The sequence below is a fragment of the Sus scrofa genome, chromosome 5 (genome assembly GCF_054392235.1).
Source record: "Sus scrofa isolate SSC_HxYL_T2T_F1_AM1 chromosome 5, Sscrofa_HxYL_maternal_Yorkshire_Landrace_v2.0, whole genome shotgun sequence".
NCBI lineage: Eukaryota > Metazoa > Chordata > Mammalia > Artiodactyla > Suidae > Sus > Sus scrofa.
Genome location: NC_139387.1, coordinates 71805416 through 71821194, shown reverse-complemented (window position 1 = coordinate 71821194; position 15779 = coordinate 71805416). Strand labels below are relative to the sequence as shown.

The 15779-nt window shown below is 45.4% G+C and overlaps 1 protein-coding gene across 6 annotated transcripts in view; it reads right to left on the bottom strand.

Moving 5' to 3' along the window:
• The window catches only part of ANO2 (anoctamin 2), a 344114-nt gene that overhangs the window by 166176 nt on the left and 162159 nt on the right, over positions 1-15779 (bottom strand). For all 6 annotated transcript variants that reach the window (XM_084956923.1, XM_021092435.2, XM_084956919.1 and 3 more), the window contains one exon: positions 386-520. In XM_084956923.1, coding sequence (XP_084813049.1) covers positions 386-520 — 135 coding nt within the window. The remainder of the gene's footprint in view (positions 1-385; positions 521-15779) is intronic.

Genomic DNA, 15779 nt, shown 5'->3' with positions numbered 1-15779 from the left:
CCAACACTTCCTCCCACTCAAGACTTCCTGCCTTGGATTGTCTGGGAAACTGGAGGAAAAAAATCATGAAAATGAGTGGGAAAACGCTTTTCTCCGACATGGTTTCTTTTTTGCCAGTTACCTTCCTCTTGCCCAATCAAACCCTGGTCCTGGAGAAGAGCTTGACCAGGAAAGGAAGGCCTCACCCAGCCTGGCTCTGAGCCCCTGTTTCCAGAATCTGTGACGCCCAGGTCTCTCTGGAGGCAAGTGACATGCACAGGAAGGGAAGATGGAAGGACAGAGGGTGAGACTTCGGAAGGAGGCGCGTGCAATGAACTTGCGCCTGGGATGAAACTCCAAACGACTGACTCTGGGAACTGAGGCATTTCCTTCCGCCTGGACTTACCTGGGGATATCCTCCTCGATGGTTGCGCATCCGTAAAGAAACACGATGACCCCGATGATGGACGATGGGATGAGGAAGGATGTATATAACCCCAGCCAGGCAAAATACAGTCCAATTTTCTCTCCAAAATACTTTCTGGAAAAGGAAAGAAATACAACATTAATTAAGGAGTTCCGGGTGGCATAGTGGGTTAAGGATTCAGCGCTGTCACTGCTGTGGCTCTGGTTACGGCTGGGGCACAGGTTCGATCCCTGGCCTGGGAACTTCACATGCTGCGAGCACAGACACAAACAATTTTTTTTTTTAATTTGAAAAACACATATTAAGGAGATTCTTCATGGGAGTTCCCATCATGACTCAGAGGTTAATGACCCCAACTAGCATCCACGAGGATGCGGGTTTAGATCAGTGGGTTAAGGACCTGGTGTTGCCATGAGCTGAGGTGTAGGGGGAACCTCAGCATGAGGACTCAACAACTGCTCTTTTCTGAAATAAATCCCATTCCATTAGAATCACATACACACACCTGTCTTGGCTGTTCATGAAAAGTAGCTACAAGAAGAAACTCAGCCCTAAGAGCAAATTGAAAATATGCTGTCAATGTTGGCATCTTTATCAGACAAATGTGAATAACACATCAGCATTTCATGAGTGCCAGAGCACTCAACCCACAGAAAAATACACCTTTTGGAAACCAGCTTAATTTAAACAAAATACACAAATGTAGGGGCATATACATAACTGTGTAAACAAACCAACAGATACATTCATAGAAAAATGACCAGAAGAGTACTGTTAGTGGGAATGTAAGCTGGTACAGCCACTAAGAAAACTATCCATAGAACTACCATATCACCCAGCAATCCCACTCTTGGGCATATATCCGGACAAAACTTTTCTTAAAAAAGACACATGCACCCACATGTTCATTGCAGCACTATTCACAATAGCCAAGACATGGAAAAAAACCCACCTGTCCATCAACAGATGATTGGATTAGGAAGATGTGGTATATACACACAATGGAATACTACTCAGCCATAAAAAAGAACAAAAGAATGCCATTTGCAGCAACATGAATGGAACTAGAGACTCTCATACTGAGTGAAGTAAGTCAGAAAAAGAAAGACAAATACCATATGATTATCACTTATATCTGGAATCTAATATAAGGCACAAATGAACCTTTCCACAGAAAAAGAAAATCATGGACTTGGAGAATAGACTTGTGATTGCCAAAGGGGAGGGGGAGAGAATGGATGGACAGGGAACTTGGGGTTAACAGATGCAGACTATTGCCTTTGGAATGGATTAGCCAGGAGATCCCGCTGTGTAGCACTGGGAACTATATCTGGTCCCTTATGATGGAGCATGATAATGTGAGAAAAAGAATGTATACGTGTATGTGTAACTGGGTCACCTTGCCGTATGACAGAAAACTGACAGAACACTGTAAACCAGCTATAAAGGGGAAAAAAATGACTAGAAGAAATTCGACAAAATGTTAAATCATGGTTTTTTAGCTGATGGGATTATGGAGGGTTTTAATTTATTTTTTTTATATATTTCTCTGTTCTTAAACTCTGTCAATGAATTACCTTTACAATAAAAGCCAATTTCTTTTAAAAAGAAAAGGTACCAATCAATTATCTTTTTATTCCCCAGGTTCATAAAGTTAGTAAATGACCATATTAAGCCTGTAAAAAAAAAGGGTCTCCTCTTAGATGAATATTGACTACGGATGTCTGATGAGAAAAACACAATCCGCAGAGGAGAAGAATATTTTATTTGTCACCACCTCTGACATAAAACACAGGAGGGAAATGGGAGCTCACCCCACCCTTCGATGGAAGGACAATGGGAGCTCACCCCACCCTTCGATGGAGGACAAAGAAAATCTATTTACCCACCACCAGAGCACCGCTTTTACTTAGGATGCTGACAACTGCCAAGAAATGTGGCCTCTGTCTTAGCAACAAAGATCTGTGACGTCAAAACCTTTCTTGAGCCCAACAGAGAGTGAAGGTTGCAAGGTAACCAGGGGAGCTGAATTTTAAAAACAAACAAGCAAACCAACAAAACCAAAACCAAACCAAGACAGACAAACAAATGACAAGCTCCTCCAAGGAAAGACGGGACTCACAACAGCTTCAGGTCTGGCAGAGACGGGAGGGAAAAGCACTCACTATAAATGTAAGAAGAAGGAGCTACACTTTTTTAAAATGCCCCAAGCTGAGTGTAGGTCAGCAGGAGAGATTAGAACGAGTGGGAGCTCCAGCTGCAAGAATGTGCATACATGCACAAGGTCCTCCCCCATGACCACTGCCTGGTTACTCGTGAGAAGGACAAGGTAGGAACCAGAGGGAGCCCCCTGAAGTTGCACAGAGGCCTGAAAGCCCCCCCATCTCCCAGAACCTCCTTTCGTGCAAACGCAAAGCCTTAAGCACCAAGTGACAAGGATCAGCAGGCTGATGCCGGGGGAGGGAGAGCAGAGAGACCCCAGGTGGCAAAGGACTGCAAGGGAACGGGGAGGACAAAGAGCCAGCGCTCCACAGCCCACAGGAAGCATAAGCTAGTTAAGAGCCTGCCACTGAAGGGATCTGAAGTCTGAGGTGCACAGAAGGCGCCTCCATAAAAACAAAATCCAAAACCACCTCAACCTCCACTCCCCTCACTAACAGCCTGACAGAAAGACAGAAGCCCATTTCCTAGTATAAATAACATCTACTTCAGTTGCTACTGTCCTTTCACACACAATGTCTAGAATTCAGTGAAAAAATCTCGAGAAACATTAAAAAACAAAACAAAACAAAAAACTCATTGTCAGGAAATGGGGAAATCAACAAAACCGAGGTTGATGCCAGAATGATCATACAGGGACTTTAAAACAACGACATGTTCAGGAAGAATCTAATGCGAAAGAAAGACAACATACATGAGAAAATCAGGAATTTCCTTAGAGACAAAATACAAAAAGTGTAACATGGAAATGCTAGAACAAAAAATTATGTTAGATATGAAAAAAATCTCTTCACTAGAGGGCCTTGGCATGTGACTGAATGAAGCTGAGAAAAGACTCAATAAACTTGAATGTAAGTCAGTGGATTTTACCCAAACTAAGATACAAAGAGTAAAAACAACAAAGAAGACAAAAGAATCTAGCAATCAAGAGCTACAGGCACTATCACAGGGTCTTCGGTACATGCAGTTGAAATCCCAGGATGATTAAGAGGCAAGACAGAAGGAACAGCTGAATGCATTACGGTTAAGAACTTTTCAAAATTAATCAGAACAACAAAACAGATTCAAGAACTCCAGAAAACCCCAAACAGAAAAGATACAAAAGCAATACCCTACGTACCTAGACAAACCATATTCAAACTTCTGAGAACCAAAGCTAGGAAGAAAAAAAAATATTTAAGTAAGCGGGAAGCTGGAGTAATGGGAAGAGTAGGGAAATGAAGAAAGGATGATATTATACACAAAGGAACAAAGGTAAGATTTACAGACACTTCTGTGGCGGAAATTACCCAAGCCATAAGAAGACAGAGTGGCAACCTTAAAGGAAAAAAAAGAAAAAGTCAACCCAGAACACTATGCACAAAGAAAAGAGTCTTGAAAAATGAAAACAAGGCAAAGACTATTTAAGCAAGCAAAGGCTTAAGGAAGAACAAATCTGCACAAAAAAAAAAAATGTTAGTTCTTTAGTTAACAGTCTAGGGCCACACGATAAAAGAGAGACCACCAGAAATAGTAAAAAAGAATGGTAAATGTAAAGACATTTTTCTGATGTTTGGTCTTTTACGATGATTCACTGTCTAAAGCATGCATCCTCATGGGGACAATACTGTCCCCAAGGGACATAAAACTGGCTCTTTGGGAACCCCAAACTGTCAGTTATTATAGTAATTTTTAGGCCTCCAGAAGGCCATATAATATAAACAGATGTATAGTATATCTGTGGTATTAACATTTCAAGGGAGAAGAGGGGATTTAGAAAAAAAATATAATGTCTACAAAGTGCCTTAGGGAAGAAACAATGGAAAAAATTTGAGAGACATTGGTATTGAGCCAAACCAGTAACAATGTATTGTCGGGTTTACAACATACATCAGAGTGAGATGCATAGCAACAGGTAGCACAAAAGATGTAAGGGAAGAAATCGAGATTTGCCATTCTCAGTTCTTATGCTGTTAGTGACGTGGTATTTATTCTATTTGAAAGTAAAATGGGATAAGTTAGTGATACCTGTTGTAAATCCTAGAGCAACCATTAAATGTTTTAAATGAGGACAATTACCTGGCCAATACTGGACATAAAATGGAGTCATAAGATATACTGACTTCAAAAGAAGGCAGGAAAAGAGGAAAAACAGGAACAAAGAACAGATAGAACAAGTAGAAACAAATAGTGATATGGTAGATTAAAAAACACATTAAATATAAATGTCCAAGAAACCCACTTAAAATATGAAGGCATGTATAAAATAAAAGTAAGGGATTGGGAAAAGATATATTATGCCAACACTCATAAAAAGAAAGCTGAGACAAAGTAAACTTCAGAACAAAGAACATCACCAAGTATAAAAAGCAACGTCAAATAATGACAGAGTGATCAATTCATTAAGAAGACCTAACATGGGTTTCTGGCGTGGCACAGTAGAAACGAATCCTACTAGGAACCATGAGGTTGCGGGTTCAATCCCTGGCCTCGATCAGTGGGTTAAGGATCCAGCATTGCCATAAGCTGTGTTGTAGGTCGAAGATGCCGATCAGATCCTGTGTTGCTGTGGCTGTGGTGTAGGCCGGCAGCTGTAGCTCCAACTGGACCCCTAGCCTGGGAACCACCGTATGCCACAGGTATGGCCCTAAAAAGACAAAAGACAAAAAAAAAAAAAAAAAAAAAAAGAAAAAAAAAAAGAAGAAGAAGACCTAATAGTCCTAAATAAACACAATAACATCCATATATTATCAAAATACATAGAATAAAAATCGACAGAACTAAAAGTAGAAATAGACAAATCCTCCAGTGTAAATTGGAGACTTCAACATCAGTAGTTGAGAAACCAAGTTCAAAAAAGCAGTGAGGATACAGAAGGCATATAAATCAACTTGACCTAACTGACACTTATACCACACTCCACCTAGCAACGGAAAACACATTCTTTGCAATACACATTCACCAAGACAGACTGTATTCTGAATCATTAAGCAAATCTAACAAGTTTCAGAGAACTGAAATAACAAAAATGCAGTACCATGACCACCACTAAATTAAACTAGAAATCAATAGTGGGGAAAATATAGGGAAAAATCCTCAAATATTTGAAAATTAAACAGTATCCTTCTACATAACCAACCCATGGGTCAAAGAAGAAATCACAAAGGAAATTAGAAAATATTAGAAACTAAAAACATATTAAAATTTATGGAATGTTATTATACTTAGAATGCCAGTAATACTCAGGAAGAAATTTATAGCATCAAATACTTGTATTAAAATGAGAAAGATTTTTTCTAAGTTCATCCAGTTTTTTTCATTGAAGTATCGTTGATTTATAATGTTGCACTAGTTTCAGGTGCACTGCAAAGCAATCCATTTATATTCTAAAACAAGAAAGCTTTAAATCAACCCTCTAAGCTTGCTCTTTAACTAGAAAAAGAAGAACAAATTCAATCTGAAGTGAATAGAAGAAAGTAAAAAATAAAGGGGGAGCAGAGATAAATGAAAGTGAAAAGAGAAAAGCAGTGAAACCAAGAGCTGGTTGTTTGAAAGGATCGATAAAACTGATAAGTGTTTAGTCAGACTGATCAAGAAAATAAAGGATAAAACACAAATGACCAATATTGGGTTTTGTGTGTGTGTGTGTGTGTGCTTTTTGGTTTTTTTTGTTTGTTTGTTTGTTTGTTTTTTGGTCTCTTTAGGGCTGCACCTGCATATAGAGGTTCCCAGGCTAGAGGTCGAATCCGAGCTGTAGCTGCTGGCTTATACCACAGCCACAGCAACGCCAGATCCGAGCCATGTCTGCGGCTCATGGCAACACCAGATTCCTAACTGGATCCCTAACCCACTGAGCAAGGCCAGGGATCAAACTCGCCACTTCATGGTATCTAGTCGGATTTGTTCCCGCTGAGCCACAACAGGAACTCCTGTTAGCTGTTTTTCAAGGGTGCTCATCTTCCTTCTCCACTAGTCCATTACCCATCTCCAGGAGAAGAGAGAAGGGAGGAGAGAATGAAATGAAATCAACACAAACTGCCCTGGTGCCTTCATCCTGATTGTCTTGTTTAACCTCACTTTTTTTTTTTTTTTTTTTTTTTTTTTTGGCCACGTTTAAGGCATGCGGAAGTTCCCAGTCCAGGGATCAAAGCTGCCCCACAGCAGTGACCCAAGCCACAGCAGTGACAATGCCAGATTCTTAACCCACTGAGCCACAGGGAACTCCAGCCTCATCTCACTTTTAATTCTCAGAACATCTTCTCCAGGTAAGAACACTGATGATCCCTGAAGAAACAGACTTGTCAATGGCTAATGCCTGATAGAACAAGAATTTTGTCTCCTGTCACCTGATCTATCCACATCTGGTGCTCCTGCCAGCGCAACAACAGCAGCAAGAGTAACTGATGTTTATTGAGGACTAATTATTTGCCAAGCTCCATTCTAAGAAGATTATAAATATTATCGTATTCTAAAGTCTTCACAAGCCTATAAAGTAGAATGTTACGATCCTCAAATACAGATGAAGAAATTAATGTACAAAAAGATGAGAAACAGACCTGTCTAAGTAAGATGTTATCCAGAACATCTAGCTAAGGTAATGAATGAAGGTGGCTATAGTAAACTACAGATTTCCAGTGGAGACAAAACAGCCTTCTCTTGGAAGAAGATGCCTTCTAGGACTTTCAGAGCTAGAGAGGATACGTCAGTGCTTACCAGTAAGCGGGTAAGAAGCAAAGACAAAATTCAAATCCATTGAGTCTAACTTGAGTTTCCAGCTCCTAAAGTCCAGATTATACTGACTTCTAGGAGGAAATTAAAGAAGAAAAGGAAACGGTTGGGCAGGAGACATGCCCAGAGCAAATCTGCTAAGTTCTAAAAGGACTACGCCCATGGAGTTCCCGTCGTGGCTCAGCGGAAACAAATCAAACTAGGAACCATGAGGGTGTGGGTTCCATTCCTGGCCTCGCTCAGTGGGTTAAGGACCCGGCGTTGCTGTGAGCTGTGGTGTGGGTCGCAGACACAGCTCAGATCTGGCGTTGCTGTGGCTCTGGCCGGCAGCTACAGCTCTGATTAGACCCCATGTGCCCCAAGTGTGGCCCTAAAAAGCAAAAACAAAATAAAAATAAAAAACATAAAAGGACTACACTTAGGCACTCATCCATCCCCCATCCCCAGCCATGTCCTCATACGTTGTTCCAACTCTGAAGCTGTATCAGTACAGCCTCCCATCTGAGGCGTTCAGCCACTCAGAGACATGAGAATTCCCTGACCACTCTCCTAACCCAGACTATCTATAAACCCAGACTAGCTACACATCTTTTATTTTTATTTTTATTTTTTCATTTGCAGGGCCACACCCACAGCATATGGAAGTTCCCAGGCTAGGGGTCAAATTAGAGCTACAGCTGCTGAACCACACCACAGCCACAGCAACTCGGGATGCAAGTCACTTCCGAAACTTATACCACAGCTCACAGGCAACGACAGATCCTTAACCCACTACGTGAGGCCAGGGATCAAACCTCATAGATACTAGCTGGGATCATTACCATTGAGCCACCATGGGAACTCCTACAAATCTTTTCTCCCATTGCCTCTTAGGCTTTTTGCTCAAGGAGCCAATCTGATAAATTAAATCCCACAGGGGTACTTTATCACTTCCTCCAGAAAAACCTTTGCATTCCAACTTTATGGGGATACAGTGCCTTTACTCTTAAAGTAAGGGGTGGGATATTTTGAGGGGCTCTTCTAGCTGCCCCACATAAGTGGTTGCCTGCTCTGCTTACCCATAAAGACGCTGCTGCCTGAAAAGGTGGGCAGGGAGCCTGAGCACAGAGCCTAGGGGCCTGGAGAAGGGAAGCAGGGAGGTCAAAATGCATCAAGGTAAGAACACATGGAACAAAGAAAGATAAAGCTCCATTATATCACTTAAGGGAAAACAAAAGAACAGGTTGAAAATTCAGATGCCTACAGGAGCCAGGCAGGATGCATAAATGATTGAAGCAGGCCAGGCATGACCAGCCAAAAATGAGAGGGCTCAGGCCCATTTATGGGGAACAGGGACTACTCAGCTCCAGCAGCTCAGGTGACATGTGGGAAAATGGAACCAGTATCACCAGATCTTACAATTTAAGAAAAAAAATTTTTAAAAGCTGGAAATCTGTATTTCTTCTAATTTTGAAATGTTGGCAACTAACCTAACTGAAAAAAAAAAAAAAAAAAAAAAACAGTGTACCATGCAAACAAAAGGCACCCAAAGGCAGGACAATGCCCGTGGATATTAGCTGGAACTGTCAGTGGACGAGCAGAGGTCACAGGACACGGGCTCTGGAGTGGTAAGGGCTGGGCATGAACCCGGCCTCTGCTGTCTCCTACCTTGGCAAAGTCCCGCAGCTTTGCTAAGCTTTGTTTTTTTCCATTTAAAAAATACGTCAAGGGAGTTCCCATCGTAGTGCAGTGGTTAACGAATCCGACTAGGAACCATGAGGTGGTGGGTTTGATCCCTGGCCTAGCTCAGTGGGTTAAGGATCCGGCATTGCCGTGAGCTGTGGTGTAGATCACAGACTCAGCTCGGATCCCTCGTTGTTGTGGCTGTGGTGTAGACTGGCCGCTACAGCTCCAATTAGACCCCTAGCCTGGGACCCTCCATATGCTGCGTGAATGGCCCTTGAAAAGGCAAAAAAAAAAAAAAAAAAAAAAAAAAAAAGTCAAGATGAAAGTTCAATGAGCAAGATATACAAGGACACGGAAAGCAAGCAATAAATGTGAACTGCTGCATGGCATGTTCCTCTAAAAATCGATGTGATCTAGTATATTAAAATGAAGAACTTGCGGGAGTTCCTGTTGTGGCTCAGAGGGTTAAGAACCCGACATAATAGTGTCCTTGAGGGTGCAGGTTGGATCTCTGGCCTTGATCAGTGGGTTAAGGGTCTGGCATCACTGCAAGCTGCAGCGTAGGTCAAAGATGTGGCTTAGCTCTGGTGTTGCTATGGCTGTGGCATAGACAGGCCTCGGCTGCAGCTCTGATTCAGCCCTAGCCTGGGAAATTCCATAAGCTGCAGGTGCGGCCCTAAAAAGAAAAAAAAAAAAGAAGAAATTCCACTCATCAAAAGACACTAGGAAGTAAGTGAAAAAAGAGGACACAGAATGGGGAAATATCTGCATACATACGTCCAACAATGGACTTGGATCTGGAATACATAAAAACTTCCAAAGATCAGTAAGAATTAGCCAGACAATCCAAGAGAAAAATGGGCACAAGACTTGAAGGGACACGTCAATTATATGGGTACCCAAGGGAGTTCACATTGTGTCTCAGCAGGTTTATGAACCCGACTAGTATCCATGAGGATGTGGGTTCAATCCCTCGCCTCACTTAATGGGTTAAGGATCCAGTGCTGCAGTGAGCTGTGGAATAGATCCCAGATGCGGCTTCAGATCTGGCATTACTATGGCTGCGGCGTAGGCCAGCAGCTGCAGCTCTGATTCAACTCTAGCCTGGGACCTTCCATATGCACCTGTGGCCCTGCACCTGTGGCCCTAAAAAGAAAAAAGAAAAAAAAAAGGTACCCAAGTGACCAATATGCATATGAAAAGGTTCTCAGCTTCCCTAAGCATCAGATCTTCAGAGAAATGCACGTGAAATTGCAATGCAATACCTCAACACACTCATGGGAAAAGCAAAAGTGAAAAAGAGGAAAAATACCAATGTTGGAATTTCTCCACATTTGGAAAACCCGAATATTCACACGGTGCTGGTGGAATGTAGGTGGACAGAGCCACTTTGGAAAATGGCTCGGCGTATCTGCTGGAGCTGAGCATGGCCATCCACAAGCCCACAGCTCTGCTCCCAAGCACGTGCCCCCAAAGGATGGGAAGCTGTGAACTGAGAGACCCACGCAAGAACGTTCACCGCAACATCTTTCATCACAGCCCCTCACTGGAAACTACCCACGGGGCAATAAGCAGCAGGATGGGCACATACGTTCTGATATATCTGCCCAACCGAATATCCTACAGCAACGAGAATGCACAAAATACCAGAACAACAAGATAGACAAATCTCACAAACGTCGTCTGAACAAAAGAAGCTGAGCACCACAGAATTATTCTACAGTATGATTCTATTTCTACAACGTTCAAAAGAAACTCTGAACTGCCCTAAGTCCAGATGGTCATCGGCCTGAGAGAGGTAGCGTCTACAGGGGAGAGGATGACAGTAGGGGACACTGGGGAAGCCAATAATGTCCTTCCTTGATCTGGGCAATGGCTGTATGCAGGTGTTCAGTTTTCAAAAATTCAGTGAGTGGTATATTTTGGCACATGCACCTGTCTATATGAACATAATTCTTTGCTTTTGAAATGGCTTAAGAAGACCCCACACGTCCTAGAATCTCCAGGCCCGCAGAGTCCCTGGAGGGCATCTCATTTAGTCTCTTGCCTTCAAGCCAGGCAGTGGGTCAGCCATGCCAGGCGCGCGTATCATCCAGGCTCACCCTGTCACCAGCCCTGAAAGGGGAGTTTTCATCTGAAGGCAGCTCAGAGGAACAGCCAGAGACAAGGCAGCCAGCCCTGAAGCCAAGGCTCGCATTCGGCAGGGCCCCCAAGGCAGTGACAGAGGCCGAGTGATGCAAGTGCCATTCTCCAAAGAGTAGAGCGGAGCAGGAGGGGAGTGTGGGGGTGAGCTGTGCCAGCCGGAGGATGCCTGCTGCTCTCACTCCCTGCCAAGCCCACGCCACCTGATGGGGTGGCAGGGGGCCCTTCCTTCCTCATCTGACAAAAAGCTTCAGGCTCTTCTGGCCCCTCAGGAGACAAAGGCACATGGTCCGGGCGCCCTGAGCAGGACTGTGGGCAGGTGCAGGGACTCGGGAGAGAATTCGCTGAGCCTTTAGTTAAAGTTCACAGTGGCTGGCTCTCTAGACATCGGCCTGGGAATTCCTGGCTGTGGAAGAAGCCAGGCAGCTCGCAAAGGCCTCTCCCTGGTGAAACCAGGTCCTCTCCTGTGCCCTCCGCCTGGAGGTAATAGCAGCAGACTGTGGCTGAGAAGGCGCTCCAGGACTGGGGAGCAAGCAGAGGGGACCACGAGCCAAGCCCTAAATTCAGTGCTTTACGCACAGTATCTTGCATCTCATTTAAGGCTCACAAAACCTTACAAGGAGAGATAAACATTGTGTTGGGATTAAGGTTAGATTCAGACATGCAAAACCATTAAAGGTGACTCAGGCTTTCCATATTTTTTTTTAATTTCTTTGGCTTAAATGTTTAATCAATTTAAGGTTCAAGCCCCATCAGATTGGCCTCTTCCGGCTCAGGGCATCTCCCCCCACCTTACTTTATAAGGTAGTAGCTGTGTGAGGAGGCTGCGTGCATCCCTATGATAGGGGAGGGGATGGAGCTTCTGGCGGAAGGCTGTCTGTCCCCTGGGAATGTCTTGGTCTAGACCTTGGAGTCCTGTGCTGGTCTCTGCTGCTCAAAGCCAAGCTGGGCTGGGCTGGCCCCCAGGACTGTGTGGGCATCCACCATGGGGTGGCAGGCCAACAGGATTCTACGGGGGCATCCAGATGGTACCTATAGCTCTTGCTGCCTCTTCTTTGTCCCAGCCCCTGTCCCTTCAGGTCCGCTGATCCATGAGAACCTCTAGGTCCTCCAGCCCCTCCCTATAGATGTTGGGCTGCAGAGGGTGCTCTCAGTCATTCCCAATCAGCTGCCTGGGCAGCACCTGGACACACGGGCATCTGGCTGGGCTCTGGGCTTCTCCGCAAGTTGTGCCATTTCCCAAGGCTCCGCTCTAAGATGAGGTGCAAACCCTAGGCACTGGGACTCACTCCCAAATATCTAAGCATCTCCACTCCTCTCACTTTCACCTCCCTCTCTTCCAATGGAGTGTCTGACCCCAAGAGAGGGAGGGGCCAGAATAATGACCTCTCCATTCCTTCGCTTCTGTGCCCTCTGCTGCATTCCCACATTGGCAATGCTCATTTTCCCTTTCTGGGCAATGAGACTCTCCCCACGTCCTACCCCCCACCCCCCTCATGCCATCTATCTGCCTCCCCAGGGGCAGGGGGGGGGAGGGTGTGGTGGAAAGATTCCTAGAGAAGAAATCCCAGAAGGGATTCTCTATCAAAGGGATTTCCAACATTCTGGGTGTAGACATAGTTTACGCTTATGAAAGAATGGCGCCAATCCATTTCTATCCCGGGGACCCACAATCCCAGGACCCTGAGCACATGGTACTTCTCTCCAGGGGACACGGACAGGACCCCCCAGTCACAGGAGGCCAGGTTCCCAGAACTCTCCCTCAACCCGCCCCCACCAAATTCTGCTTCTGATCATTGGCCTGACAATCCAAGGCCGGCGCCCAGCCCTGCATGGGGGGCCCAAGGTTGGGCGCAACAGCTGGATGGTCACCCTTCTGCCAAAGCCAACAGCAGGAATCCAGCTGACACAGCATGGGCTGGCAGACACAGCCGCTGGCTCCTGTGATCAGCGATATGAGGCCAGAAGACTCTGGGGTCTTAGCTCTCCCAGAGCGGCCAAGAGAAAGGCCCCTTCCAAAAAGAAACTGTTGCTAATACAGAGCAAATTGAGAACGTGGAGTGAAAAAGGGCTGGGCCCAGGATGGCAGGGTTGTGAAAATCGGGCTTGGCTGGAGTCCTGACGTGAGGAGACAACACAGACGCCAGCCAACAGGAGGGGAACCGCTCAGAGGGAAAAAGTGCTACTTGCAATCAGAGAACCCTAAGCCTTCAGCACTCTCCTGGGCCACTTCTCTCAAGTTCCTCCCTCTTTCCTACCAAGTCCTCTCGTTTAAAAAGTTTCCAAATAAAGAACCATCTATGAAGCAAGGGAAGCTGGGGGCCAGACTGGCAGGACGTGGGGCCAGGCTCAGGAGCCAGAACTGGCCAGGCTGACAAGGTCCATCACAGGCCCTGCAAGTAGCAAATGTGTTCAGAAGAGCAAACAGGACCAGAGACCCAAAAGGACCAAGGACCATCAAGTCCAAGGCCAACTAGAGAACAGAGGTGCAAGTGGCAGGTGGAAAAGTCAGGCAGACACGAAGTCCAAGCTGAGAAAGTAAATTAATGCCAGAAAACCAGGGCAGGAAGAGACCAAACTCCAGAAACCAGAGCCTTAGCAGGATCCTCTTTAGAATCCAGGAGAAATACTAAAGACAAGGTCTCATCCTAGTTTTCTATTTTCTTTTTCTTTCTTTTTTCTTTTTTTTTTCTTTTTTTTTTTCGTTGTAGGGGAGCACCAGTGACACAGGGAGGGTCCCAGGCTAGGGGTCAAATGGGAGCTGTAGCCACCAGCCTACACCACAGACACAGCAACTCGGGATCAGAGCTGCGCCTGCAACCTACACCACAGCTCACGGAAACACCAGATCCTTAACCCACTGAGCAAGGCCAGGGATCGAACCTGCATCATCATGGATGCTAATCGGGTTCTTAACCTGCTGAGCCACAACAGGAACTCCCCTGAGGCCAGTTTTCTAAATTTATTTGTGTTTTTGTCCATCTCACCGCTGGAACGTAAGCTTCATGAGGGCAGATCTTTTCTGCCCTGTTCGCCATTGTTCCCTTCGTGCCTGGAATGTGCCTGGCACGTAGTGGTGGCTTAATAAGCACTTGTTTAATGGCTAAGCCCCGACGGGAACCCCACAGGACGGTTATAGGCCTCTCCCTCTTCTTTGCGTGAGCTGGTAAGCTCAGCTCAGAGAAACCAAGCGACTTATACAAGGTCACACAGCTGATGAGAGAAGGATGCAGACTCCCATGCAGAGCAGCCTGATTTCAAGCCCCCACTTTCCCCACGATGTGCAGCTTTTGGGGAACTTGGAAGAGGATCATGCGGACCTGAGCCTCCCAGTCTCCCGGTTCACAAAGCAGCATGATTTAGTTTCTATTTTAATAAGCTACTGAAAGGTACCCTAAGGATCAGCTCAACAGAATTCTCCACTCAGGGGTTTACAAAACCTAGGATTTCCAGAAGCGCATTCCCATCAAAAAAAAAAAAAAAAAAAAAAAGGCAGGGATGGCATCTGTTCCAACTTCCATTTGTAAAAAAGCCATGCATGAAATAATTATTTAGACATTTTCTGTTTATTAACGAGCAGCGCGAGAGCTTCCAAGAGCATGTCACATGGTGATTAGAGCCACATGCTCGCCTGGTCCCCCTGTCATTTATCACCCAGCGGTTTGGGCCATTTTACACTGTTTTCAGTTTCATTCTTAAATACGGTTTATTTTTAGCCACAACCAACCTTTAAATAAAGATGGAAACACAAGGAACACTGGCGGCGAGATCCAACACTTAAAGCAGAGCATAAAAATGGCAAGAAAAGAATTCAATACCTGTGCCTCTACAGGACATTCACGGTGCTCCACAAATTATACACAACTGGCCAAAATTATAATATGATACATACAGATGGTCTCATTATCAAAAACCAGTGTTAAAGGCGGGGGGAGCGGTGTTATCCGGTTGCATTTAGTTGGCTTCTCATTTATTGGGAGTTAACGATGGTCAGAGCACGTGGCCAAGACGGTGGAGTAGGAAGACCCCGAGCTCACCTTATTGATGCGAAAGACTGGAATCCAGCAGAAAAAAATCATCGGCAACTACAGATACAGAGAAGGAAGCACCATGACAGGAGCAGGCGTGGCGGAGACACACGCTAGAGTCAAGATCCACCTCCCAGGGGAGGCAACTCACAAACGGGAAGATAATCACAATGCTGAGCTTCTCCCCAAGGAGTGAGGGATCTGAGCCCCACATCAGGCTCCCCAGCCTAGGGGTCCTGCACCAGGAGGAAGAGCCCCCAGCATGGGTGGTGTTGAAGGCCAGCCGGCCTTACTTTCAGGAGAACCCCTTGGGCAGTGGGAAACAGACTCCACTCTTCAAGGGCACACACAAAATCTCACGCTCTGGGACCCAGGGTAGAAGCAGCCATGTGAAAGGCGCCTGGGCCAGACCCACCCGCTGATCTTAGTCTCCGGAGGGGCAGGAAGGAACGGGAGCTCACCCTGGGGACATAGACCCTGGCAGCAGCCATCTCTGGGAACTTGTTCTATCACAGGGACACTGGAATGGCCAAGCACCATTTTGGGATCCTCCCTCTAGCTCATCAGTGCCAGGACCTGGCCCTGCCCACTGGCCTTTTGGCACCAGGACT